We start from the raw sequence: 27,778 nt of genomic DNA on the forward strand, positions 1-27,778 counted from the left end.
TGATCGGGAAAGTGAAAGTTATGTCACGAAACATGTTGATACGCATCTTTGAGCATTTTTTTTGTGGTTATACGGAAATTTGTCACCTTTTCTACTGGGTATACGGCGTATACCTGCGTATCACGTAGACTACACCACTGTGTGTTGGCCCTGCGACAGACTGGTGACCTGTCCATGGTGTACCTGCCTCTCACCTGTTAAAATGCTGGGATAGGCTCCAGCTCACCCGCGACCCGTAATGGAATAAGCGGTCAAGATAATGAATGAATGAATGAATGAATGAATGAATGAATAATTAAAACACTAGACAAAAAAACAACTTGTGCCGTAAAAATGACAGAACTTTGCTATAAAATAAACTTTTAGCTTTTATTTAAAGCTTTTGGCTGTTCCTGCTCTGAGCAGATTAACAATAGAGTTATATCTGAAATAGGGGTCATTTCTAGAGCGATACTTTTCTAAGTGAAGTTTCAGTATATTTAGGTGAAAGAACACTTTAAGCCTAAAATAAGCTGTGATGAAAGAAGCAGGAAGAGGAATGAGAAAGTAAATACTTACCCGAATTCTTTGTTGGACAGATGTTTTAATGACATGAGCAATAGAACCTCAGCCAGTAGAATAACCAGTCTTTTAAATATTGTGGTCATTTCACACATCCAATCACATCACTTTGCTTCGTCTACTCCCTTTGTGTCAAACATGATCAAGTGTTTATTATAGTGTTCACTGAAATGTGGGACGAAGTTTGATGCACTCTGATCCAAAAAATACCATTTTGTAATGAGACCGGAGAGGGTGGTGCAAAGCCCGAGGAGGCAACCAACTGCACCACCGAGGGACCTCACAAGTTGTGAGTCACAACCCCGTCCACCTTATAGACAGATTCTTAACATACCACGGGGCAGAGAGGTGTTTTCATATAAAAAAATATTTTTTATTAAAAACAATAATACTTAAACAGATCAAAACCGTTTTCTCGTTTACGCCATTTACAGCCATAAATCTTCTCAATTTCTTTAAGTTCCTTTAACGTCTTTTACCTTGTTTCCACATGTACAGTAGGTGTCCAGCGCCTTTCTTTTCTGTTGGTGATGACAGGGCTGCTAATATAAAACTCTACCGAGTCCAGTCTCCACCAGGGGTCAGTCTGTGCATGTGTGTGGCTACAAGATCATGACTGGATATGAAGGCCCTGGTGGCAAACATGTCAGTCATCTTTAGACATTTGGCAGCATTTATTTTTACTTATATCTCAGTTTCTCTGCTCCACCTCTTCCTTTCCTCTCCACACAATGTGCCACTGTGAAATTCTTAAGTACAGCATTAAATAATTAATTAAATATGTCATTAATTTGTTTGGTATGCATGGTTTGGTTCCATTGAAAAGGCTTGTATACCTTTAATAAAGCTCCATTAAGAATCTCTGATATAACGTTGAATAATGTCTACAATAGGACATGATGATCAGTCTGTGTATTGTCATGCTTTGATCCTGATAAAGGCATCTCAACATTTGATTTGATCTGTAAATTACTGATTTAATAATATCTTTATTACAATGAGCCAGTAGATTTGGATGTCACTGAGTCAGATCAAATATATCTGGGTTATAAAGCAACAAATATCTATTTACAGTAAAGCTCCACATTTCATCATGCAGGGGAAGTTTATCTTATCTTATTCTTGATAAATCCTGAACCTGCACCGAACTTTGAATGTAAATAGTTGAGCAACCCTGCACTCGTCTGCTTGTCTGTTTTTCTGCCCTACTTTCTCCACACGGAAACACACTTGTGTTAGCAAACTAGTCACGTGTACACTTAATGCAGTTAGACTGTTTGTTTTGGTTTAATAAATATTTGTTCATTTATTTTCTGCAACAGGTCATGTCCATGTTTTTGTTGAAGAAGAAGATGCGTGGTAGATTTTCTTTTTCACAGCAAAAAAGTAAACTGCACAGTTTCCAGGTTTGAAGTGTAATATTTCATTCCTTATTTTTCATATAGCATCAGTTGGTAAATCTTTGATAAACAAATCAAGGGACAAGGTTGACCTGGAAGACAAGGCATCATCTGTCTATGGATTTTAAATGTATTTATTTCACTACCACCAGGGAAGTAATCTACAATCCAAACCAGAAATCCTGGCTGAATGGAGAGGTGAGGACTTCACCTTCCAGTCCAGAGATACAAGAGCACAGAGAGCAGCAAGGAGACAACCAGAAGTGGCTGTTAGAAGGTCAAAAACTACCAATGCCCAAAAACCACAGGTTCATATTGCTATCTGATCCCTGGACTACTTGGAAAGAAAAAACAAAACAAAAAAAAAAACACAGATAACATTAGAAGTGATGCTGAATGCCTTTGAGAACAATAACAGTCTGATGCCCTTACACTCCTACCAGGTGAGCTGCCTTCAGTGTGCCTGTGGTTAATGTGAAGAATACATCAGGATCAACTCGTATGAAGTAGCAGACCCAGGCAACATCCCAGAAAGGATAGGGAAAGAATGTGCTCAGGCTCTCATTGAGATGCTGAGAGACATTTTTAACATCTCTGTCCTAAACTGTGATTCCTGATTGTTTAAAGATCACTAATACAGCTGCATCTAACCCAGAATGCTCTGTAATGTTTTTTGTAAAGCCCTTTAAGTTGTCTGTTATATAAAATGTGCTACAAATAAACCAGTCTTACAATAAAAAGTCCAGGACTGTCTCTGTGCCTAAAAACTCAGCTGTGAAAGCATGAAAGACTATTGGGTTGTAGACTTAACTGCATTTGTTATGAAGTAACTTAAACAGCTCATTTTGGCCTACATAGAGAACACGTTTAACATTGTCGTAGACCCACACCAGTACACAAAGAATTGTGTCTGTCTACTGTGATCCATTCTTCTCTCACTCACCTGGATTCCAGGTTTTCACATGTTGGCTGTTCTTTCTGGATTTAGTTCTGCATTTCACAGCTTAATTAAACAGAGCCTGTCTTGTGACAACGCTAGAAAAAAAAATGAACTCATGGCTATGATGTTACTGATGTGTGACTATAACATATTATCCTGTGGCAACAATAACAAGCTGTGCCACAAATTAACGTGTAGGATTGATATAACTAAATTGTGGCCATGGATTATTTATATGGGGGAACAAGATATTAAAGACATAGCCACGACTTTTTACTAATGCATCAGGAACTTGTCCAGTGTCCGCATATTGTTTAAGTTTCAAACTGCGCCTGCAGTGCTTGAATCAAGTGTCTCTTGCTTAAGTGTCCTATTGGGATAAATCCCACCAGATGGGATGTCATTGAAACAAACAACTTCTGTATATCATGTTTTGGCCTTTTTAGTAGGATGTAAAGTTTACAGCATGGCTGAAGATGGAGTAATCTCTTATACAAGTCTAGGAAAAGGTGGAAAAATTTGTGGACTGGGGTGATGTTAACAATCTTTGCATCATTGTTGAAAACACAAAGAAGGTGAAGGCAGACTTCAGGAGAAAATAGCATATTCCTCCTCCACCTCTTATTGTAGGGCCAGCTGTGGATTTTTGAAGAAATACATTAAACTCTTGGTCTAGAGGCGCTGTGAGGATATTTATTCAATTCCTGAGGAGGTTGAAACAAGGTGACCTTAATCCTGTTGCTCTCCTGATTTCTTCTACTGGTGTGTGGTGGAGAGCATAAAAACATCTTCAATAATTGTAACTGCTCTGTTGCAAAAAGTAGCCCAATTAAATCTGCTTAAAAATAACTAACAGCCACCTCCTTTCTTTGGAGGATGTTTGCATCTGCATATGTAGAAGCTGAGGATTATATATGATGGATCTCACCAGGTGCACAAACTGTTAAGTTTAGATTTTTTTATGCTTTTAAAAAACAGCTTTCCCAAAACTAGTGTGGTTTGACAAGTTTGCATATTTAGCTTGCCATAAACCATTATTTATTAGGACAGCATTTCATCCCATAACTCTCTCTCAAACCACCACAAATGCTCTTCATTCATTAGTTTTACATTCATTGGTGAGCTTTAGAAGTATTACTAAGTTCACTTTATACTGACACTAACTGGCTTTAACTTTATATTCCACAAACATGAAGCTTGCATGGATTAAGGATTTATTTGTAACTTGTTTACATCTGTTGGAAGTTATTTATTTAGTATCTTAACTTTATGGGTTTATCTGTTGGGCACTTTATGCATCAATTTTAGAGCTATTTTTATTTGTACATGACCAATTGTTCAATATCATCTGTTTTCAGAGCCCTGTTGATAACACTCAACTTAATGTGGCCATTTTTTCTGATGCACTGGTCAAATTAAAGACATACACGACTCAAAGGAAGACATGAGACATCTGGTGATTTCTACACATTTTTATTATTATTTTTTTATTTATTTATTTATTTTTTTGTTTCCAGGCTCTTCTGGTGGGTGTTATAAGCAGCATTTTGTCATTTGAAGAACATCTCCATAGTCAGAGCAATTTCTGTTTGAGATTAAATTATATCTCAGTAAATTAGGGTATTTTAAAAAAACAATCATTTAAGCTTTTTTTAATAGTTTATATTTTGATCCCTTTGACTGCATATTTGCCTGAAATGTGCAAAAGTAAAGCTGATTAATTACTGATTATTAAGACCATGGTTTCAATTAAGTATATATTGTAGTTTAGAATGAAATCTAATAAGATCATTGTACTGATAGATGTTCTTGTTACGCTGTCTGCCAAATACATACAACTGAGGATAAAGAACAGCAACACATATTTACTAAAAAGTCATTCAAATTCTAAATCTTTTTTCCTTTTTTCAAAAATGTTTTATAGTCCAACTACATTGTGAATGTTGGATCAGGATGTAATATTTGGTCTTTGATTCGTTTAAGTTGGTTTTTAAGTTTTTTCTGCACTCTAGTGGTAAGAAATGTATTCATGCTTCTTTAACTTCCCATAAATAAAAGCACTTTTTCTATTTCTGAAAATCTAATAACTAAAGTTGACCAGAGTACAAGCGCCTCAAAATATGTTAAACATATTTTAATAAAAATGTAATCGTTTTTCAACTACAGAATTCTCAGACCTAATCTAGTCTGGAGCCGTACACTTCCACCTCACTGAGGCACAGCTGCTGAGTTAGTCCAGGAATTACTATGTTGATGTATTGACCATCCATCCCGTTACACTGGAAGTTTTGAGTATAACCCGCAGGGATACTGGAGATCAAAGCACACCTGCATGAAGAAGATGCAGCAATACAATTTAATTATTTGCTGTACATTTCGTACCAAACTTGCCTTATTAGAATTTATAAACTTAAAATACGTAGAAGTGAAGTTATTCAAAAATCACCAGCTTTTAGTTAGATCATTTTAATTAGTGGACAATAAAGTACCTTGGATTGTCGTTGCCATTGTTTTCCAAAGAATCTCCAATTCTTATCTCAGCTCCGTTGATTAAATGCTCGTAATCTATATCTGACAAGTTGGTTATGTTAACAGAAAACACTTTATGGGTTCTGCCCAGGTCCAGCCGCCACCAGGGGATGAAGTCTGCATTTGTGAAACTGGAAGAACCCTGGCTCCAGAAGCTGGCACGATTCCCATCTATAGCATTGTATGCAATCCCTCCAGAATGAACTGACGATTGTGAAGCTTTACCATAAACTGCCAGGTTCTCTCCTGCACAACAACACATGTCAATCCTGATACATAGTTTTCTTTGATAATACCCGAAGAATTCAACCCCTGATAGTTCCACATCTTGAAGCTAACTGCTATTTGCACATTGTTGCCTGTTCTACTGGATGCAACAGATGGCTCTTACAGAATAAATTATTTTAAGATGTTATCAAGTTAAACCAGCTCACCCATGCAGCAGGTCTCACTACACTTCAAGTTAGACACAATTAGCTGTGATAAAAAGCACTTTGCAGGATGCCAGATCCATCAGCAACAAAGAGTTGCCATTGCGTTTAGGTTTTTAGTGTGGCTCTGACTGGGTAGAAAATAAAGTGGTTAATGCATGCAGGTCTCACCAGTTGGTGCACGGTAACCATAGACTTCCACTTCACAGAGTGTAAGTATCTTTCGTGGACCAGGTATAAAAACAGTCACGTAACGACCCTCAACAAGTCTGTTCAAAGTTATTTTTAAAGTCCTGCCTGCTGGGATATGAGAAATGACAGCTACCCTAAAACAGAGAGAAAAGAACATATTAATCTACTTTATAATATTAGCACCTAAAACTCTTTTAACTAAAACTTCTGTCATTATGTTACTGTTTATGCTACATTATTGTAATACATTGGAATAATACTGCACTGGATGTAGTTTAGCACTGTTTTTTCTAGCAACACTGCTGTCTACAAACAGAAGATGCAGGGAAGCTGTGACAGCATGTGGAGGAAATTTCTTTTTCACCACACATTTTAATGGACCTTTGAACTGGGGCAAAATTAACCAAGGGAAGCTATAAATGGGTGTTCAGGCTTAACCAAAAAAGTATCAGAGTCATTCTAAAATGCTGGATATCTTATTGCTACATCCTACTATTTCTATGTCAGCCTTCCTGTTAGACTTTATTTCTTTAGATAAAGTCCTTGACTTGCTGTCATCTGCTTTATGGCAAGTTTGTGGGTCTCCTTTCCCTGTGCACACAACTTTTCTGGTGTAAATAAAATGTTTAAAAATGTGTGAATAGAATAAATATTATATGAGAGTGAATTCTATCAACCTTTGTGCCCATTCAGAGGTTTTTAAAAAGTGATGTTCACTTACACTTGGTTTTCGGTACCACTCTCTTGTAAAGAGTTACCAACATGAATCTCTGCTCCATTAATTCTTTCTGGACAGCAGTCTTTCCTGTTAGTGATTTTGATGGAGGTGATGATGTATGACTCCAGTAGGTCCACTCTCCACCAGGGGTCGGTCTGAGTTACAGTATGAGTACATGATCCGCCATAGTAATTAGACTCATGGTTTCCATCTATAGCATTGTAGGCATCTGCATACAAATTATTTGCTCGGTATGACTGGGTTGCTTTCCCAAACAAGGCCACATTACCTGTGGATGAGAAGTTTGAAAATATTTCAAACAATGTGAAGTGTTTGTAAATTGTCAAATTTGTAAAGAAATACATTAAACTCTTGGGCCAGAGGAGTAAATACTCAGAGTAAATGAGTGATGACAGTTTTGTATACCGTTGAACATACAGCAATGTCAGGATACTTCCCCTGTCTAGCATTTTTCAAGACATATTTCCGTTCATGTTTTAATCCAAATAATTGGCAGATAAAATAAGATCATGCTTACGATATTCGTGAGCCAAGGCTATTCCCAAAAGAAGCAGCAATATCAGAACTGAGATGGACTTCATTGTGCCGGGCCACACTGCATAGAGTCAACAGCCTCAAAAGTCAAAGAAAACAAAAAGACACCACTACAGGTGCACAACACTAACACAGAAACAACAGAAAACCTTTCAGATCTGTTTTTTAAAGGAACTATTTTCCACCATTTAAAGAAAAGCACATACCTTGACTTGAAAAATGATGTACAATGAAGAGCTGTTGTTCATGATGCATATTTATCAGGGCTTCTTATCATGATACATGTTCTGTTTTTATTGTTGATAAGCCTCATTCTGGTAATCAAGCAGGTTAGGGATTGATAGGCTTTTATGATTTACTGTATTACTTTCTTTAAATTGTAGATTAAAGAGTCAAGACTTCATAGCTACATTATCTATGACCTATAAAAGCATACATTTATAAAATTGTCAACACAAATCAGCACTACTAAAACTAAAAACAACACAAGAGAGGATGTGAAACATACTAGATGATCTTGACTTTAGCTTTTTCAAAAATACTACAATAAAAAAATTAACTGAAGCAGTAATGATTGTTTTCTTTTTCATGTAAGATTTGATATAATACATCTGTGCAGTATTATTTTCACCTTAATCAGCTGCACTGTTTATTATGTTGTTATCAAGATTCAATTTTAAATTAAGGGCTGGGTTGATGTGTTTGTTTACCTTTCAGTGCATTGTGCATGGCAATCTCGAATATGGATGTTTTTACAGGATGCAGGAACATGTTGTATCAGCAAAGATTCAAACTGATGAAACTCAGCTCACTCCACACTATAATGACTAAAAGCTTGTTGCTTATAACTAGTAGCTTTTAGTACTGCACCAATCACTGACACCTAACATGAATTGGTAACCTGAGATAATGACAGTAACATGACATGCAAATAGGTGTATCAAAGTTTTAATTCTGACATTATTATCTTTTCTTATATCCTTTGTAGCTTTATTTTTTGTAAAGTTGCTATTTCCTACAGGCTTTTGGGATTATGTGACCTGCCTCCCTCTCAACAGCAGTGGTAATTGCACAACTCTATTGCTATTTAGCTATTGTTGTGCAGGTTTTGGTGTTGTATTCAGTCCAAATTAATTTATGTGTTCCATCTTCTGGCTCAATACCACAAAGTCCTCCTGTGACTGAACTTGTGACTAAAGACGGAGCTGTTGTATGTATTGTTGTATGTATGTATTGTTGTTCAGATACATAATGACCAAATGAAAGAGAATTCAATACTAGGAGAATTAATAGTAATATTGTGTTATTCAGACTGTTTGTGTATTTTTAATTAAATAATATAGTTGGGTTTAAAAATAAACAAAACTGCATGTAGGCATGAATATATACATTTTTTTCCATGGGCCACTGCAGGTTGTACTGAATTGGCAGAAGTAGACTTTCATTGGCTGTGTTTACGAAACTCAATGTATTTGTTACTTGATGTCAAAAAGAACATTTTAACAACCCTTAATTGAAAGGGTAAAATGCTAAATGTTTTTAAAAAAATCTAACAAAATAAAATAACAAAGCTGAAGTAAACAAATAGTAAAATATTACATGTTTTAAATGCCTAATGAAAGCAAAAGTGCCCTGTTAATAAAAGTAACTGTCGAAACATGAATGAGGGAAGATGGAAAGACTTAATAAATAAATAAATAAATAAATAAATAAAAACGCTGCCTACTTTTTCCCATGAGTGCCTGACATTAAATCTCGCGAGATCTGAGATGTATCAACACGTTTGCGTCTGCGCAAAATCATTCGAAAACTTGCACGGTGAGGGACGCCGTGGTGGAGAAAGACAGCGTTGCGAACTAAACACACAATGGCGACGGCGGCGACAACGGCAGGCGGAACGGGTTCAGGCGGTCCAGCTACTGGCCTCGTCGGCGGCGGAAACGTGGTGGGACGTAAGAAAGATGGTGGTCCTTCTACGAAATTCTGGGAAAGTTCAGAAACCATATCCCAGTTGGAAACGGTGCGACTGTGGATCGGAAAGCACTATAAGAAGGTGAGCTAGCTGCTCCATTGATTTGTATAAAAGGCCCGCGTCTCTCTAGCACAATGGAGCTCTGCTATCTCAGTTAGCTTTAGCCGCACAGAGCTACCTAGAGATTAGGTTTTTACTAGGAAGTTACTTACTCTTTTATGTATGAATTAACAGTAGGATATGTCCGTGTAAAACATTTCACAATTTCGAATGGCTCTAACTTTACTTAAATAAAGCTGTTTACCAATTAGTCAGCTCATGGTTACCTCGCTAACAGTACTTAGGGTAGCTAACAACACCACACTTGGTGGGATAGCTGTTTACAAAATAGCGGCAGATGCACAGTGCAGCCACCGCAGTAATAAAATTAACACGCGTAACTTTGCTTTATCAAAAGATTAATCATAATTAAAGTTCGTACAATACCAGGCCCAGAAAGCAAACGGAAAAGTCACGGGACACCCGACAGAACTCAGCCAGCCTCTTTATTAACTGTTAGAAACCAGTAACCATATCAGTGTGTGCTTTCTGTAGGTACAGTTACATTCAGTGTAGAGTAGTGATCTGTATTGAGTTTTGTCAACCTAGTAGCATGTCTGACAGCGTAGGCTCCAGCTGTACTCGCCCACTAAGTTAGCTAAACAAAGACTGTTTCTCTCTCAGGCGAAACACCGACGCGAATTGTTTCCTTGGATAAAAAAAGAAGGAAAAAAAATTGACATGTAAAACAACACGAATTGTTTGCTTGCATTAAAAAGAGGGGGGGGGGGGGGGGGGGGGGGGCTTGACATTCAAAGTTGTCTATATTCAGTGTAAGTTTAAACAGTATAGCACATTGGCGTAGTCTTTGTTACAACTACTCCAGCTTTATTTGTAAAGTAAGTGTTTTATTATTTCCTATGCTATGTGTGTTTTAATTAGCATTTTTACATCTTGCAACTCACAACATACACTGACTGAGCAGTCATTCTTTAGGTCGTAAAGAAATAACAAGGACCATATTTTTGGATAGGTCTGCTGAAACAACAAATCATCCTCCTGTAGCATCCATTGACACAAGTCTAAAATCTTTAGCAAAATCCAGTTTTGCCTGACATAGTGACCTGTCCTTGAGTGCAAGTGAAAATCCAGTTATGATCACAAAGAAGACGTGATCAAGCTTAATTGTTCTTGAATCATGATCATTTGAATGTCTTAATTGTTGCACAAATCATGTTGTTGTTCTTACTTTGACACATATGAGATTCTGTTTAGATTGACATACATTTCTCTTTTCATGAGGTAGTACATGAACTAATAAACACTTTTCAAGCTGAATTATTGTTAATTCATCTGCTTTTGCTGTCAAATGTGTTAAAATAACAGCAAGATCATTTGAAAATCTGAGAATTGTTCCTAATTGTTGACGTCAGAAATGTGATATTGTGCAGTTAAGATGTGCAGCTTCACTTGTTTGTGTTCATTTGCATCACTGATCTGTGCTAATGAATGCTTTCTCACTCTCTCTCTGGTCCCAGTACGTCCAGAATGACTCCCCATCTAGTAAGTCCTTGGCAGGCCTTGTGGTCCAGCTCCTGCAGTTCCAGGAAGATGCGTTTGGACGCAGGGTCAACAATCCAGCTCTTACCAAGCTGCCTGTAAGCACATGCGTGTAACTCCTAGAATCTTAAACTACTATCATAGTTGTATCATCAGTCCCAAGACATGACATTGTAATTGTTCTTTTTACCTCTTCAGGCCAAGTGTTTCCTGGATTTCAAGGCAGGAGGTGCTCTCTGTCACATCTTGGGGTCGGCTTACAAGTTCAAGAGTGAGCAGGGCTGGTGAGTTGATTTTTTTTGGTTAATTTTAGTCAACAGAGCCGGTGGACAAAGTGGGCTACTTGCTTGTGACTCTTCTTTAAGAATTAGTCAGTGAAGGAAAATGGAGTGTGTTTCTTATTTGTTTATTTTTACTCTTTACGGGATAGTTGTAAAAGTTTTGTATTTTTAGCTGATGGTTATTGGGGCAAATAAGCCTTTAAAGTACAAATTGCATTCATTGACTGTTGTATTAATGATAGAGCTCAACCAACTGACTTCTTTTTGTATCGCAAGATAAACACTGGAATAAGTGTAGTTTGATATTTTTCTTTTAATGCACATAATTTTGATCTGAATAAATATAAAACATATTTAGAATTACACAAGTTGTTATAGTCATATCTCATATTTTTAATTGTGCTGTCTGTGAAACACTTACAGGCGAAGATTTGACCTGCAGAATCCTTCCCGGATGGACAGGAATGTGGAAATGTTCTTAAATGTAGAGAAGAACTTGGTCCAGGTATGAGGCAATGCATCTAAACACAGACTAACTGTAGATGCTTTGCATGTATTATTGTTTCATTATTTTTTTATATATATATTTGTAACAGTCCTGCTTGTGCATTTAAAGTGTTTGTTTTGGTAATGTTGTGTCTGATTCTGATGTTTGTTTGTTTTTTAACTTGTAGAACAACTGTTTGACTCGGCCCATTGTTTTCTTGTCGCCGGACATAGAGCAGAAACAGGCCAGTAAGCTCAAAGATATCATCAAAAGACACCAGGTGAGCTTACAATAAGCAAGGACATGAAAAGGTTGTGTCAGTCTGTATCTGTGTCTTTAGGTGTTTATTCTCGTTTTACTTGTATCCTCTCCAGGGATCCATCACTGAGGATAAGTCAAAGGCAACCCATCACATTTACCCATCTCTGACTCAGCAAGAAGAAGGTTGGTTGGAATTGTTTGCAACTAAGACTAAGCTATTACTCGCAAAGCATTTATAGGTAGTTCAGTTCTTTATTTTCCTTTGTTCACATTAGCCAGCCTAACAACCTGAAACTAACTTGTAGTGCAAAAAAATGATTTGTTTAGAAACGCATCAAAATTCACCTTTAAGTCATAACAAAGAGCATAAAATGGTAAAAAAGAAAAAAATAAATAAATAAAGCACAACTTAGTAAATTTACTGTTGGTTATAGAACATGTGAACTTTTTTGTCATTGTTGGGTTTTGTGTTTTTTTCTCTTTCAGAGGAATGGCTGCGTCCTGTTCTGAGGAAAGACAAGCAGGTGCTCGTCCACTGGGGCCTTTACCCAGACAGGTGAGCAGGAGGGAACATAGAGAGGAATGTATTCATGCTTCGTCATTTTAACAGTTTGAAATACATAGTTTGATCTTTTATGATTGTATTCAAATCAACTCAGACTATTTGATATGATAAAGTAAGCATAGAAACACAGCTTATCATTTCACTGATCGATGACCTGTGGTTGTGTTTGTCCCGCTAGCTATGACACCTGGGTATCAGCCAGTGAGGTGGATGCAGATGTGGAAGACCCTCCAAGCACAGAGAAACCCTGGAAGGTGAGTGTTGATTAGCAACTATTCCCTTGTTAGATCTTGAACTTAACATGTTTTGAAAAACAAAATAACTTATTCTTCGTACGGAAAGGTCACATGCCAATGTGAATACAGAAGATACAGCACATTTATCAAATGAGGCTGTTTAGACTACAAACTAAACTGATGAGTTTTATCAGAATCTGACTGGTTGTGTAGCAAGAGGTGGCTTTATATTTACATTTATCTTACCAGTGACTGAAGTTTCTCACTTTGTTTGTGTGCTTTTCTCACATTATATGTCCTTAATGGTAAAAGTTTTATCTTTGGTCTAACCTCTCCTTTTTCACCTTTTTATTATTTTGTATTAGTATTATTGAGGTTGTTATTTTTTGTACTCTCCATATCTATTATCAGCATGTCACTGTGACATAATTGCTTGCCTGATGGACAGTTCCTAATGAATTGTTTTTAAAATGGAGTTTTAAGTGTAATAGTTGTTAAAATTAAACAGTTCTTAATATTTTGCCCTTCTTGCCACTGTAAAAAAAATAGTCTGTATCTCAGGTTTCAGTGGGTAGAGCTGAGACCTATTCAATTAGAAACAAAGGGAGATCAGAGCATTAGTGTAAATTCATGACATAAGCCATTTTGATGATTGTTCAATAAACTATGAAACTACTATTAGAATGAATGACAAGACATATCTCATGTCTCCATTCATTTCCTGATCAGGTGCATGCAAAGTGGGTTTTGGACACAGGTGCCTTTAATGAATGGATGAATGAGGAGGACTATGAGGTGGACGAGAACAAGAAGCCAGTCAACTTTCGACATAGGATCTTCCCCAAAGAGGAAGAGGTAGGTGTTTGTGCTGCATGTGTTTGATATTTAACTTTAGTTCATTAATAAACCTTAAACTGAAGTTGTTGTCAGTAACTCACCTGATTGCGTCCAGCTTAATAAATAACTTATCTGAGCACTAGAGGAAAAATTAATCTTCAAATATCTATCAAAGATCTAAATCTGAAACTTGCTTGAGATGCCTATGTATGAGAGGATGTTATTGCTGCAAGACTGCATGGCTTTCCTTTTTGTATAGTGCTTTGTGGTCCTCCTTCCATACTTGGCTTCAGTTTGTTGCTCATCCTTTTTCAGACCTTTCCTCACACTTTGTCTCCTGCTGGATTTCAGGGTTCCTGTTCATGTCAATGCTTGTTTTATCTATTTCATGGATTTAGAAATCAGGAAAGGGGCTGGTAAACTGCAGTAAAAAAAACAATTTCACCCCACATGACAGATTTCACAGGCTGCCACATAATTAACATGATGGGGAAAACACTAAATTTTTTCAGAACAATCAAAACATCTTGGTCTTGGTCACTGATGCCAACTGGAAATATGCTCCCGCTTTTCAGCAACATTAACTTAACTGAAGAGACTATAAATTTAATAAGGATGAAACAAAAACAAAATGGCAACCAAAAATTTACTATCACACTAGTTTTGCATTAATCATGGAAGTGATCAAGCTTTACTGAGAAAGGACAGTGAACCCTGGTTGTCTCCTCCACCACCCACCAAGGCATCCTCCCCCTTCCCTGCCGTCCTTCTCCCACCGCTTCCCCTCCCTCCTGTGTGCGACCGTTCCATCCTCTCATTCTGCGGCTCTTTCTCTCATCCTCCATCCTCGCTCCCTGCGCTGCACGGGGTTTGTCTGATCAGTCTTCCCGTACACCTGATCGCAAGGAGCGCAAGGCCAACTCTGCTAGCAAGAAGAGGAGACGCTCGCCCTCGCCACCCAGCACTCCTGCCGAATCCCGCAAGAAAGGAGGAAAGAAGGGGTAAGAAGGCCATCTTGATTTAACCCGAAAGTGTGCAAACAATCTTCACATTCATGTAAACTTTAAGGTATTAGTTCCTGTGTCAGACCTAAATTTAGAAACGGCAAAACAAAGTCAGTAATTGCTTCTTTTTTTCCCCCCCAAAAAAAAAAAAAAAAAAAATCTAAATTGTGAAGTGTTTCTAGTTGATTTTAACAGAATTTACTTATCTTAGGAACCCAGGGCCATACTGGAAGCGACGGGGGCACAGAGGAGGAGAGGAAGAAGACACAGAGGAGGACATGACAAAGGACTTGGACGACTCCTCGGCTGGTGCCAGCATGGAGGAGGGCAGCATGTCCAAAAATGGTATGTGTTGAAGGACACAATAAAACAGAATGGTACCTTTTTAATTTAACATAATCACTATGAATAATGAGTTTGGAGGGTCAGTTTAGTTTAAAATGTCAAAAAAATTGTTATACAACTAATGATGAACGTGTTAAATTACTCGGTTTGTTTAAACATCAGTCATATATATATAATAGTGATGCTAAAATCTGGAAAACTATAGAAGACATTATACCCACACTTAAAGGCTGTTTTTCCAATATAAAAGAAATCACGACAAGTTAATATTCGCACAAAAGATTCACAATGAGATCTTTTTTGTTTTTTAAAACACTTTAATAGATGGTAAAGTTCCTTTTTTTTAATTAAGTTCTGTATATATTTGTACTCATCCGCAATAGTGGGAGAGTGGAGAAGAGTCAGATGCTCTGAAAATGTTTGACACATTCATACTTCACCTGCTGATGGTTTGGAGATTTTTTTCCAGTGCCTGTGTGGAACATGGATAAGAAAAAGTCCAGAGCAAATGTTCTCAAATTCTGCTGCTTTGGAAGATCTCAAGAGCATTTAAGTACACCTGTGCATGTGGAGAAGCTGCTTAAGAGGTCTTCTTTGAATTGTTACTGTGACCTGAGTTGAATTAACCTATTATTATTACAATTTAGCATCACTGCAAAGTCCAACAGATTTTGGTATTTGCCAAGTTTTGATCCACAAGGTTTTTAATCAGCCAGTCTAAGTCAACATAACATCCAATCTAAATCTAAACATGCTCTTTTCTTCTCTCTATTCGGGAGTGTGGTGAGAATTAAGTAAAATATTACTGTCTTTAAATTTCATCTTCAAGCCCAATTTTCACATTGCATTGTGTGGTTAGGGCTCTGAATTCAGGCCTACAAACATTTACATAAAAACTTTCCCCTTTTCATAATCTAATTCTGTCCTATTCTTTATTTTGTATTCCCCTTTGAAAAAAAAGTTGTGGTGTGGTGTATGGGACTACCTGTACAAGTATTGTACACTGCAACACAATAAAAAGAACCACTCAGCATCAGGAAAACCCTCTCAGGTCCCACAGACTAAGGAATTTTTTCCTCCCTTGAACTGTATGATTAAGATTCCCTTTAAACCAAACACACAATCTGAACTAAAAATACTCTTTTTGGACCAAGTCCCATTTGTGATGTCCCACTTTAGTGAAAGGAAAAAAGTCCTTTCTCTCCAGCTCACACACACACAAACTCGTTCTATTTTAGTGTCCTCTTTTGCAAACCTGTGTCGGTTAATGCCTGCATGCCCTCAGATGAATTATACTGTCACTGGTTTGTTTTTCTCCCCTTTACTATTTAATTTGGTTCATCTTCTCGTTCTTTTGCCTCATGCACAGCAAATTCAAAGAAAGACAGTGAGAATACTCCGATCAAAGGAGGGAATATGGCAGATTTGGGTTTGTATCTTTAAATAGATTTATGTGCTTAGTTATAATGTGAATGAACTGATGGATATTCAGATGTATTAGCCATTTACTTTAAGCTAAATACTGGTTTTATTTATTTCAGATGACATGGAAGATGACTCTGTGCTGTCTGGTGGAAAGGTAAGATAACTGATCTTAGGCTGTCATCAAATCAAACATTGCTGAGTGATTCTTCTGACTCACACTAAAATTTCACTCAATTATTTTCAAATGGCTTCTCTTAAGGGATAATTGAGACAGTTCTGCCACTGTGATAACGGCATGGCTTTCCTGCACAGATTAATGTGACATTTGTCTCACTGGTGGACATTGATTTAAAAAACTCCTGTTTTCAATTTTTATTGAAGTCTAAGGGACAGTTGGTATTACTGTTTTTTGACGTGTTTAGCTCAAAAATTGCAGGGACGAAGCAGGTTCAACAGATTGAAGATGCCTTTAAGGCGACATGGCAGGCAAAAACCCAGTTTTTTTTCTCACATGGTAAATTTTAAGATTTCTGGGTTATTTTATTCCTTAGTATGTCTTCTTTCAGATTACGGAAAAGAAAACAAACGATTTAGGTATTTATTTATTTAAACTTTGTCTGCTCGTACTCTCAAATCTCTTCAATAGCCACCTAAAGTTTGCCTTTTAACACAAAGCACAACGCTGGTTTTCCCCTCCCTACCCTGTCATGTTTTATTTCGTTTGAAAGCGCTGGCTCTGCTGAACGGTGTGCTCTCATCCAAACTTGACATTTCCCCCAGAGTTAGCAACTAAACCTGATGGTAGATGGGAGGGTTTTATGCCAAACACAAACTCTCATCACACTTTTGGACAATGTCATTGAATCATAGTGGTCACGTGACACGCTCTGTTGGTTTGCTCTTTGGCTTTTCGTGGGAAAAAGTCAAAATGCTGAAAGAAACGCATCTAAAATTTTCTCAGAGAAGACAACGGTAACGTTTATCTGTAGATGACAAACACAGATTTACTGATGAAATATCTGCAAGTTGATCAGCATGAGCTATCAATAAAAAGCATAGCATGGTGACAGCTGATGAGTGTGCAGCACAGCCTTGTTTCATACGCTGTAAGAATAAAATTATAAGCAAATTAATTTGCCCCAAATGAGCAGAGATAGAACTCAGTGGAGATCAATTCACAAAATCATAGTTTTATAGCAGTTTGCTTCTGAAGTGTTTTTGAAGTAGGTCACTTCAGAATAACTGTATACACACTCCCTCCCCTTCCCTAAAATGCAAATGAGCACATTTATGGCTATATAATACCCAATTTGCACATTTTAAACATCACATTTTAAAAAGCTTGCAAAACAAAAAGTAATAGTCTTAATGTGAGAACTAAACAAGGAAAGTTTCAAGCTGATAGCTTTTAGTTATAAATTTTACCCTATTCGCCTGTACTGTTTTGCCTTAAAGTCAGGTATATTAAGGCAGTCTGGTGTAACTAACCAACTGACCAGGGAGGTCTCACTAAACGATACAATGATGCTGGTCAACCCAGGTGTTCTGACTAGTAATGTGTGGGTTCATGTAAAATGGGCAGAGCTGACAGCCCATTAACCATTTTGAATTTCTTATCTAGTGCTTGGTGTCTCACATCTGTCCAACTTTATTTGTTTGTGTGCAGGATGATGAAGAACAGAGCAAAGGAGATGTCCACCGACTGATGGACGCTAGTGAGGACAACGTGACTGAACAGACGCACCACATCATCATCCCCAGCTATTCTGCTTGGTTCGACTATAACTGGTATGTAGTGATAGAGTGAAAGATGTGTTCTCCTCACTGAAATCAATTTTCATATATAGATCTTTTGTTTTTCTTCTGTTATCATAGAAATTTGTGGCTCGTCACCTTGTGTTGAGTTCATAACAGACTGTGTAAATTATTCATTTGAAGAGCAGAATTCGTGGCTTATATAATCTTTTTTTTTTTTTTTTTCCCCTCTTTTAAGCATTCACGAGATCGAGAGGCGAGCCTTGCCTGAGTTCTTCAATGGAAAGAACAAGTCCAAAACTCCAGAAATGTGAGTTTGTTTGCACACATGCACCAGCCACACGGTCATAAGTAATTTTTCTATGATGTGTTGCCACAGACTCAAAACTCATACAACTCCTGCCTTGGGCTGGGCAATATATCGAGATTTTCAAATATATCGAGACTTTATCAGACGCAATATACAGGCTGTGCAGAATTATTAGGCAAGTTGTATTTTTGAGGATTAATTTTATTATAGAACAACAACTATGTTCGCAATGAACACAAAAGACTCATAAATATCAAAACTGAATATTTTTGGAAGTTGGAGTGGGGCTCTTTTTAGTTTTAGTATTTTAGGAGGATATCTGTGTGTGCAGGTGACTATTACTGTGCATAATTATTAGGCAACTTAACAAAAACCAAATATATACCCATTTCACTTATTTATTTTCACCAGGGAAACCAGTATAACAACTCAAAATTTACAAATATACATTTCTGGCATTCAAAAACAAATAAGTGACCAATATAACCACCTTTCTTTGCGAGGACACTCAAAAGCCTGCCATCCATAGATTCGGTCAGTGTCTTGATCTGTTCACGCCACGCAGTGGAGTACTTGGATGCGTGTGATGGAGCATTGTCCTGCATGAAAATCATGTTTTTCTTGAACGATGCTGACATCTTCCTGTACCACTGATTGAAGAAGGTGTCTTCCAGAAACTGGCAGTAGGACTGGGAGTTGAGCTTGACTCCATCCTCAACCCGAAAAGGTCCCACAAGCTCAAGCTTGATGATACCAGTATCCCACCTCCACCGTGCTGGCGTCGGAGTGGAGCTCTCTGTCCTGTACTGATCCAGCCACGGGCCCATCCATCTGGCCCATCAAGACTCACTCTCATTTCATCAGTCCATAAAACCTTAGAAAAATCAGTCTTATGATATTTCTTGGCCCAGTCTTGACGTTTTATCTTGTGTGTCTTGTTCTGTGGTGGTCGTTTTTCAGCCTTCCTTACCTTGGCCATGTCCCTGAGTATTGCACACCTTGTGCTTCTTGGCACTCCAGTGATGTTGCAGCTCTGAAATATGGCAAAACTGGTGGCCAATGGCATCTTGGCAGCTTCACGCTTGATTTTCCTCAGTTCATGGGCAGTTATTTTGCGCTTTGTTATTTCAACACGCTTCTTGCGACCCTGTTGACTATTTTGAATGAAACGCTTGATTGTTCGATGATCACGCCTCAAAGCTTGGCAATTTTAAGAGTGCTGCATCCCTCTGCAAGACATCTCACTATTTTTGACTTTTCAGAGTCTGTCAAATCTCTCTTCTGACCAATTTTGCCAAAGGAATGGAAGTTGCCTAATAATTATGCACACCTGATATAGGGTGTTGATGTCATTAGACCACACCCCTTCTCATTACAGAGATGCACAAATTGCTTATATGCTTAATTGGTAGTAGGCTTTCAAGCCTGTACCAGTTGGAGTAGAACAACATGCATAAAGAGGATGATGTGATCAAAATACTCATTTGCCTAATAATTCTGCACACACTGTAGAAGAAGGGAATATTGTTTATATCGAGATAGCTTGATTTGAGTTAAAAGCATAATTTTTTAGCATTTTGCACAGCTGTATTTTAGTTGTGGTACTTGAAAAGTATTTTTAATTTATTTTGTTTTAGGAGCATTTAATTTAATATAAAGGTATTTTATTTCAGTCAGCTGTTTAGATGCACATGTGCTGCTTATCTTTATATTAACATTATTAGTATATTTGGCACTGAAAGCTGTATATTAGAACTCTCTTTGGTTACTTGACATACATATATATATATATATATATATATTATCATATTCATAATTCTGGTGAAAAATATTGAGATATAAGATTTGGTTCATATCGCCCAACCCTACTCCTGCCATCTAATCTCCTTTGGACTTGTCTCCTAAACAGATACCTGGCCTACCGAAACTTCATGATTGACACTTATCGGCTAAATCCCCAGGAGTACCTCACCTCCACCTCCTGCCGCAGGAACCTGACTGGGGACGTCTGTGCCATCATGAGGTGCACTAACTCTTTTGTGCATCATTGCAAGAGATTAAGCATAGAGTGAACTGATAGAGCTTGATGTACTCTAACAGCTAAATTAATTGATTTAATTTGTGTACTTAAGCATTTAACTGGAAACTTTTTGACCCTGAAAAAAAAGCCATGAGATGAATCTGAAATAAAGGGTTTTGTGGTCTTGCTGTTTCATCTTCAGGGTTCATGCATTCCTGGAGCAGTGGGGTTTAGTGAACTACCAAGTGGATTCTGAGAGTCGCCCGTTGCCCATGGGCCCCCCACCCACACCACACTTCACTGTGTTGGCTGACACACCCTCTGGCCTCATGCCTCTCAACCACCGACCCCCAACAGTAAGGACAACTTGTTCAGGAACGAAGATGGAGGGAGGCTTGAAAATACAAAATACAAAGTCCATGATTGGTGCGGTTATTTCATTAGACTGAGCAGTGAGAAGATAAAATACTGGGGAGTGAGTTTGAATACATATGGGATGCTTCAGCTTTATTTCAGCAAGATATTTTTTTGTTTATTTTTTTAACATTTGGCTCTTGGGTTTGTGAAAACACCATGTTTCTTAAAAAGTGACACTGCAACACCCTCATTTTGCTTGTTTTTTCTGGCCAAACAAAATATCCCACAAAGATAAACATGTAACTCATCAGTTGATTGAAGAACATGGTGGGGTTTTATTACAGCTTAATTGGTAAAGTAATAAAACCTAATAAAAAGGTCTACATCTGCTCTAAAATCGCACTCTGGGTTGTTTCCTTGCAGATTCCCCCTCCGCAGCCGATGCCTAATTTTGCAGATAAAATCAAAGACAAACCGATTGACCTGCAGAACTTAGGCCTCCGCTCTGACCTCTACAACAAGAAAAACATCAAGGTGAGTACACAACCTGTTCAACAGATTAAGTGATGCTGGCTGCTGGTGAGATAAACATACAGCAGGTACACATAGGACAAACTGGGCCAAAATAGATAAGCTTTACTCTGCTTCAATTCTTATCATTCTCGTTATTAATGGTAACTGTGATGTTTTTTGTTCCCAGCAGGGTAAACCAGTCACCACCACAAGAGAATGGACCGAACAGGAGACTCTGCTTCTGCTTGAGGTGAGTATCATAAAACCCAGTGAATTCCAGCCATCCCAGACTGGAATATTGTTATGTACTTAACCCAAGGTAGCCAGGGACAAATTACTCATCAGAAATACCTCACAAAGTTAGGTTGATGATCTTGCCATTGTGGCCCATGTCTATAAACCATCTAATAGAAACATGAAAAGATGTATTGGTCAAAGTTACACTGGTGCTGTGTGCAGTGTAGTCAGTTAACTCATTTGTCAGCTTATAAAACCTGCTTTACATTTACGTGGTGCATTTATTTACTGAACAGGCAACCAGCGTGAGCACAGACGCTCGCAAATCAGATGCCAATTTTAAAGACATGAGAGGCTAATGAACACAGACGTTCCTCATAGTAGATTATTGTCTTGGTGTTTTTAAGAGCTCTTATCCTCTAATGACATCGCCCCTCTTTTTTTTTTTTTTTTATTTAAAAAATTTTTTTTTTTTTAAATTGTATTTGACAGTTTTTAACTGTTGTTCACGTCTGCTCCCCTTACAGGCCCTCGAGATGTACAAAGACGACTGGAACAAAGTGTCAGAGCATGTTGGTTCACGCACCCAAGATGAGTGTATTCTACACTTCTTACGGCTGCCAATCGAAGACCCATACCTGGAGAGCACTGAGACATCCCTAGGCCCTCTGGCCTACCAGCCCATACCGTTCAGCCAGTCTGGAAACCCTGTCATGAGCACAGTAGCCTTCCTGGCCTCTGTAGTGGATCCCAGAGTGGCATCTGCTGCTGCTAAGGCAGCCTTAGGTGAGAACTAATGGGAAAAATCAAACATTTAAGTTTTGATGTTGAAGTTTAGTCTCATAGAGTCAAACTTAACTGACATACATTTATTTATTTAGAGTAGATATTGTGACTACTGGTCTGTCACTAATATATCTGTAAATAATCAGTTATTCCTATGAACAGAGGAGCAACTATATGTGTTGTTTTTTTTCAACACAAATCCTAGTCTGAGAGCCTTTCTTCCCTGTTAAACTGTTGAAATTTAAATTGGTTCATACTAGTTAGAATAAAAAAATTATGTATTCTTGTAAAACATTAAAGTTCAGAAGATGCTAATTTTACATGAAGGAAAACCAGAGACAGGATGACATCAGAAATGCACTGAACTCCACACCGTCTGCAGTTGGTGATGGTTTGTATTGGTAAAATCTGTATAGTGGGGTGAATCAGCATGGTCTGCAGTAACAGTGCAGTCCTGTTCCAGCATAAATTGATAAATAATTCCAGTAATTCAATAATGTCAGTTTTGAACAAGACAGGGAAAGCAATCTCTGAGCATCCTATGATTCGATTTGGTGTGGACTCAAAGGGCTGTGATGCGATTACATAATGATTATGATTGCATCTTTAATTTATTTTTTGTTACTGAAGACGTATGTTTTGTTTCTCACCACGTGACTGATTGATACTTTCAAATGAATGCGTTGTAATCATTCATAATAAATTAACCTCCGTAATGTTGTTTATACAACAAATATAAAATCTATAGCAAGTTGACTGAATGGTTGTATTTGTCAACTTTCTTCCTAGCATAAAAAAGAGCCAGAAGAGCAAGAGAGGTGTCTGTAGCAGCATCTTTATATAAATTAATGCCTTCACTAGTTTATTCTGTTTATTTCTGAATCAGGAACAAAAACAAACGAGAGTATCTAACTAGAATCTTCCTGTTTTATTTAATGAACAATATAATCAACATTTACTGCTCTCCTTTTGAGCATACTAGAGGCTCAAATCATCTGTGATAAAGTTGCAAGTAATCCTACCTTCTTTCTTAAGATACCATGGCTGTGGTTTAGGTTTTCTTTTAGGTTTTAGTGTTGGGATCACTGTGTTGAAGATGTCTTCAAAATGGGGAGTTGTATCTTGGCCCCAAAGTGCATCAGAAAGCACAAAATTCCTACACATTCATTCTAAGACTTAATATAGACACAAATCTTGTTATTTGCTGGGCCCTTTCCAAGTTGGAATAACCTCTACTGTCAGTTGTTTGATGTTCTTCTGGTTGGCAGCAACTATAACTTGTTTTTTCATCCTTCCCCTGCTCAAAATATGCAGTGTGTTTTAATGTTTGTAATGTTTCCAAAAGGTCTAGTTCAACTTCATACCAGCTAACGTGCTTTCATGTGCTAGTTCTTAATGCAGAGGATGCCTGTCTGATTTTCCCTACAGCCATGTTGTGCATTCTATAAACTGTCCAAGTACTTCACTTCCACTTATCCAAGTTTTGTTAATATTACCCATGTTCACATCTCAGAGCATCTCAAATGTGACTATTTCCCCCATCCCCAGAACTGAAAGTAAAGACCTCTTTGATTTTGCAGAGGAGTTCTCTCGTGTGCGTGAAGAGGTGCCAGCTGAGTTGGTGGAGGCTCATGTGAAGAAGGTGCAAGAGGCTGCAAAGACCACAGGCAAAGTGGATCCCACCTTTGGCCTGGAGAGCAGTGGCATAGCTGGGACTGCCCCAGAGGAACCAGAAAAGACTGGTGAGTAGAATCAGAACAGATGTCTCTACACCATTGTGAATTTTTTTTTATAATTGGTAAAAAGATGGAATACATAAAGCAGGTCAGGGAAAGGGAGGTATCCTCTTTCTTCTTCATACTGTTTTATTACCAACAGTCCCAGGAACTAAATTTCTTTCAGGAACCAAAAAGATCATTTCAGCCCTGGGTCTTCAGTGATTACAATGAGGTCGAAGGTTCAGGGTAGATCAGGCCAGTAGATTGGATATCAGTGTTGGTCTCACAACCGTCTACACAGTCAGTCAAACCAGGAAGTGTACTTGAACCATAGTAACAGATTAACTAAATCTGTTAATGTTACACAGATTCGTGCTTGTTTTTTAATGTAACATAGAACATAACAATGTTATGAAACAGTAGAGATAAACGTTTATTTTTTTGTTCAGATTCCTAACTTTCCCCTTCTCAGTCAGAGCCATCTCTTTGTATTCATTTTGGAGTTTGCTTCACAGCCATGACTTCTGGATCGCACAGCCCCCCTGCTGATTTCAGGTGTATGGAAGCCAGTGAATTCACAATAAAGCAACTGAGGCGTGTCTGAAGTCACTCTGGCAGAGTTGTGCCCCCAGTCTAACATTCTGTTTATACTCTTGTTACCTGGTTTTGTGGAAAACACTGGCAAAGGATCCTCAAACACTGGCAAATTTCCTGCAGCCTAAATTCAGCCTTTGTTCATGATGTCTGGTGGTTTTGTGACTTGTGCAGCCACTGGAGGGCAGCAGATTGATGTGCTGTCAAGAGGAAACCTTTGGGCTTGGAGAGGCCTCTTGGATGCAGATTAGAACATGTTGAAGCTTAAGCATGACTGGACAATCCGTTATTTTCATGTTTTGTTTTTTCTCCATTAATTTTCTTGACCAGACCATTAGCAAAGATGATTACAAGTGATGATCTCTGTCTTTCGTGACATTTGAAGGAGATATGCATGAGTTTTAGCAGCAAGCAGCGCAGAGATGGTGTGTTTTCCCTGCCATGGTAACCAGTGGATTAAAACAACAGTGGCAGATGGGGCAGAGGAGTGGGTGGAGGTGGGGACAAGGGAACAGAAAACTGGGTCATCACTCTCTATGTGCCTAAGGTTTTCTCTCAATTTTTGCTTTGTGCTTTCTGGAGAACTATATTTTTTCTTTTCAGCACTGCACACACATATTCCCCAAAATGGCCACGTGCTATGCCTGAATGAATACCCTTTAGAACCACATTCATGATCAATAAGCTTAAATGTGTTCCATGCCTTACTTCGCCTAAAGCCTTTGCCTGACACACAATCAATATTCAGGCCCTTAACATACGCTTAAGTGCACCTATAACAGGATTTAACTCTCAGCTGTAAACATTTATTAATCCGGTCATGTGTGCACATTTACTAATACTTCTTCCCGTGGGCCTGTTTATAAAACCCTTTATTCTTTACTGCCTTCCGTCTTTTAATCTCAGTGAATCTGTAATTGAATTTAGCCTCAAACATGGTGTGTGTTTTCTTTCCCAATTTTCTTTTATTGTCACACTTTTGACAGTTATGTTCTTGGCTGCCAAACAGTAATCACAGAACCTGCTGATAACTTTTGTGTGTAAATGTCGTTGATTTTTGTTCTTCGTCACTCGTCTCTTGCAGAAACAACAGAGACAGAAAAGATGGACACAGACACGGACTCCCAGCAGGCTGATAAGGTTAGACCATCTCTCTGATAAGGCTTGACTTTTATTTGTGAAAGAATGGATTGAAAGAAACATCAGCTCTTTAACCCTGGCACTAACCTAGATTTTAATTTTCATAAAATCCAATGAAAAGATCAGATTTTGAAACACTACTGGGACTTAAAAATCTTTCCTGGAATAGACCCAGTATTTAAGTCAGACTTGTGGTCTTGTCATAGATTTCTCTGGGATCAGACTCTTACTATTTGTATCTTTATCGTCAACCCTCAGGCTGAGTTGAAGGACGAGGCGGAGAAACCCAGTGAGTCTGCAGAGAAGAGTGACAAGACAGAGACAACAGAAAATGTAAAGAAGGAGGGAATTGAGACACCAGAGCATGAAGAGGAGAATGAAGAGGGAGGGGAGGACAAAACATCTCCAGCAGGTAACACAAAGGGGTTAATAAAAACATGAAGGAAGATTTACAAATTTTGTTATTCTCATCTGTTCAATTGTCAGTTTCATCACATTTAATGTAAAAAGAGCAGAAAATATGCTTTCAAATATATCAGAAATGGGAAATGTTTGGTAAATTGTTTAAATATTGTGTTGATGCGTCCTTCAAAAGTTAGCCTCCCCATTTTCACTGTGTTCAAACAAGGCTAATTTGTACCAGTACTGACAGCTGGAAAGCCCTTGTAATCTTGTAAATAAAATGTTTTATCCCCATCAGACAAAGAGAAGGAGGAAGTCATGGAGACTTCATCATCATCGGAGCAGGAGAAGGAGCAGGAGGAGAAGGCACCTACAGAGGAGGGAGAGGACAAGAGGAAGAAGCTGGAGCATGACATTGGAGAGGGAAACATCGCCACTGCAGCTGCTGCTGCCCTTGCATCTGCTGCCACCAAGGCCAAAGTGAGTTCAATGCACACAGCTTGTCTCATCAGAGCTCTTATTCTGGTATAGTTAATGCCTTGTGTTTCTTCACTGTACCTCAAAACTGACTGCATGTTGAACAGGGTAATTGAATGTTATGGTATCCAGATAATGTAACAATCATTTAACATTTTATATTGTTTTCTGGCTACTTTGTATTTCCTTCCAGCACTTGGCAGCAGTTGAGGAGCGGAAGATCAAGTCTCTGGTTGCTTTGCTGGTGGAGACTCAGATGAAGAAGCTGGAAATAAAGCTGAGGCACTTTGAGGAGCTTGAGACCATTATGGACCGAGAGAAAGAGGCTGTAAGTTGAAGACTTGCATATGAGTCCTTATCCACTTTTAAAAGCAAGCTAAAGACTCAGTTGTTTAAAGAGTATTTCCACACTTAGCTTAACTCTTCTACTCTGCAGAATGAGTTAGAAAAATTTGTCCAGCTCTTTGGCTCAACCAAGTACTGAATAAGCTGTGTGCACTTATGTCCAAGATGATATTGTTTGATGAATTTGTGATCTTATATTTAAACAAAATGACTTACAAAAAACTAAAAAACTAAAAGAAAAATATATATGCACTGCCTCTAGCACTACAAGACAGCACCTGGGTCCAACTGGACTCACAGCAGTCTGACTACCACTTAATTTTAATGTCCCATCTTGTTTGAATTCTTGGTTGTGTTCTTACTCTCAAATGTAAGTCGCTTTGGATAAAAGTGTCTGCTAAATGACTGTAGAATAAAATACAGTAGCACAGTATTAATTAAGGGATGCGCATACATTCTTTTATGATGCTCAGTAAAGGCACTTAGCTGCAGTATTTTATAATAATGCTCAGATTGTTTGGCAGGTTACGAGAAATTGACCATTTTCAGTCTGTCCAGTGACTGGCACCAGACAAGCTTTCACGCTGATCAGATTTTTTTCCATTGTAAAAGCTAGCCAAACGCTTGCTCACAAGCATGTCTTTAGTGGGGAGTTATGAGTTTACACAGCTTATCTATTCATTAAAAAGAGACACACTTCCGAACCATGGTGTGTTTCACCTGGGGGCTCGCTAGCTGACACCTACAACTGGCAGATGAAAAGGTATGCGATGGATTTTTCCTTGT

General features: G+C 38.1%; 2 protein-coding genes across 6 annotated transcripts in view; one reads left to right on the forward strand and one right to left on the reverse strand.

The window, feature by feature from the left end:
* Positions 1-4,392: 4,392 nt before the first annotated feature.
* Positions 4,393-8,347, reverse strand: si:ch211-215k15.4. Its single transcript, XM_041987062.1, has 7 exons — positions 7,533-8,347; positions 7,310-7,387; positions 6,775-7,060; positions 6,033-6,187; positions 5,391-5,676; positions 5,060-5,229; positions 4,393-4,955 (listed from the first exon to the last, which is right to left on the reverse strand). The coding sequence occupies exons 1-6, from the start codon at positions 7,579-7,581 to the stop codon at positions 5,079-5,081; spliced, it is 1,005 nt and encodes a 334-aa protein (XP_041842996.1). The 5' UTR covers positions 7,582-8,347; the 3' UTR covers positions 4,393-4,955; positions 5,060-5,078.
* Positions 8,348-9,127: 780 nt separating this feature from the next.
* The window catches only part of smarcc1a (SWI/SNF related, matrix associated, actin dependent regulator of chromatin, subfamily c, member 1a), a 29,858-nt gene continuing 11,207 nt past the window's right edge, over positions 9,128-27,778 (forward strand). The window contains exons 1-25 of one of the 5 annotated variants that reach the window (XM_041987041.1): positions 9,128-9,379; positions 10,876-10,995; positions 11,096-11,181; positions 11,602-11,683; positions 11,853-11,945; positions 12,040-12,109; positions 12,413-12,482; positions 12,670-12,745; positions 13,457-13,582; positions 14,447-14,565; positions 14,780-14,913; positions 16,283-16,342; positions 16,455-16,492; positions 18,005-18,126; positions 18,332-18,403; positions 20,313-20,426; positions 20,626-20,779; positions 21,204-21,314; positions 21,481-21,543; positions 22,058-22,316; positions 23,897-24,058; positions 25,713-25,768; positions 26,027-26,180; positions 26,469-26,650; positions 26,841-26,975. In XM_041987041.1, the coding sequence (XP_041842975.1) occupies positions 9,194-9,379; positions 10,876-10,995; positions 11,096-11,181; positions 11,602-11,683; positions 11,853-11,945; positions 12,040-12,109; positions 12,413-12,482; positions 12,670-12,745; positions 13,457-13,582; positions 14,447-14,565; positions 14,780-14,913; positions 16,283-16,342; positions 16,455-16,492; positions 18,005-18,126; positions 18,332-18,403; positions 20,313-20,426; positions 20,626-20,779; positions 21,204-21,314; positions 21,481-21,543; positions 22,058-22,316; positions 23,897-24,058; positions 25,713-25,768; positions 26,027-26,180; positions 26,469-26,650; positions 26,841-26,975 (2,844 nt within the window). In that variant the 5' untranslated portion in view covers positions 9,128-9,193. The remainder of the gene's footprint in view (positions 9,380-10,875; positions 10,996-11,095; positions 11,182-11,601; positions 11,684-11,852; positions 11,946-12,039; positions 12,110-12,412; positions 12,483-12,669; positions 12,746-13,456; positions 13,583-14,446; positions 14,566-14,779; positions 14,914-16,282; positions 16,343-16,454; positions 16,493-18,004; positions 18,127-18,331; positions 18,404-20,312; positions 20,427-20,625; positions 20,780-21,203; positions 21,315-21,480; positions 21,544-22,057; positions 22,317-23,896; positions 24,059-25,712; positions 25,769-26,026; positions 26,181-26,468; positions 26,651-26,840; positions 26,976-27,778) is intronic. The other 4 variants (XM_041987042.1, XM_041987043.1, XM_041987045.1 and 1 more) reach the window with 4 other exon arrangements.

This window comes from Melanotaenia boesemani, chromosome 6 (genome assembly GCF_017639745.1).
Source record: "Melanotaenia boesemani isolate fMelBoe1 chromosome 6, fMelBoe1.pri, whole genome shotgun sequence".
NCBI lineage: Eukaryota > Metazoa > Chordata > Actinopteri > Atheriniformes > Melanotaeniidae > Melanotaenia > Melanotaenia boesemani.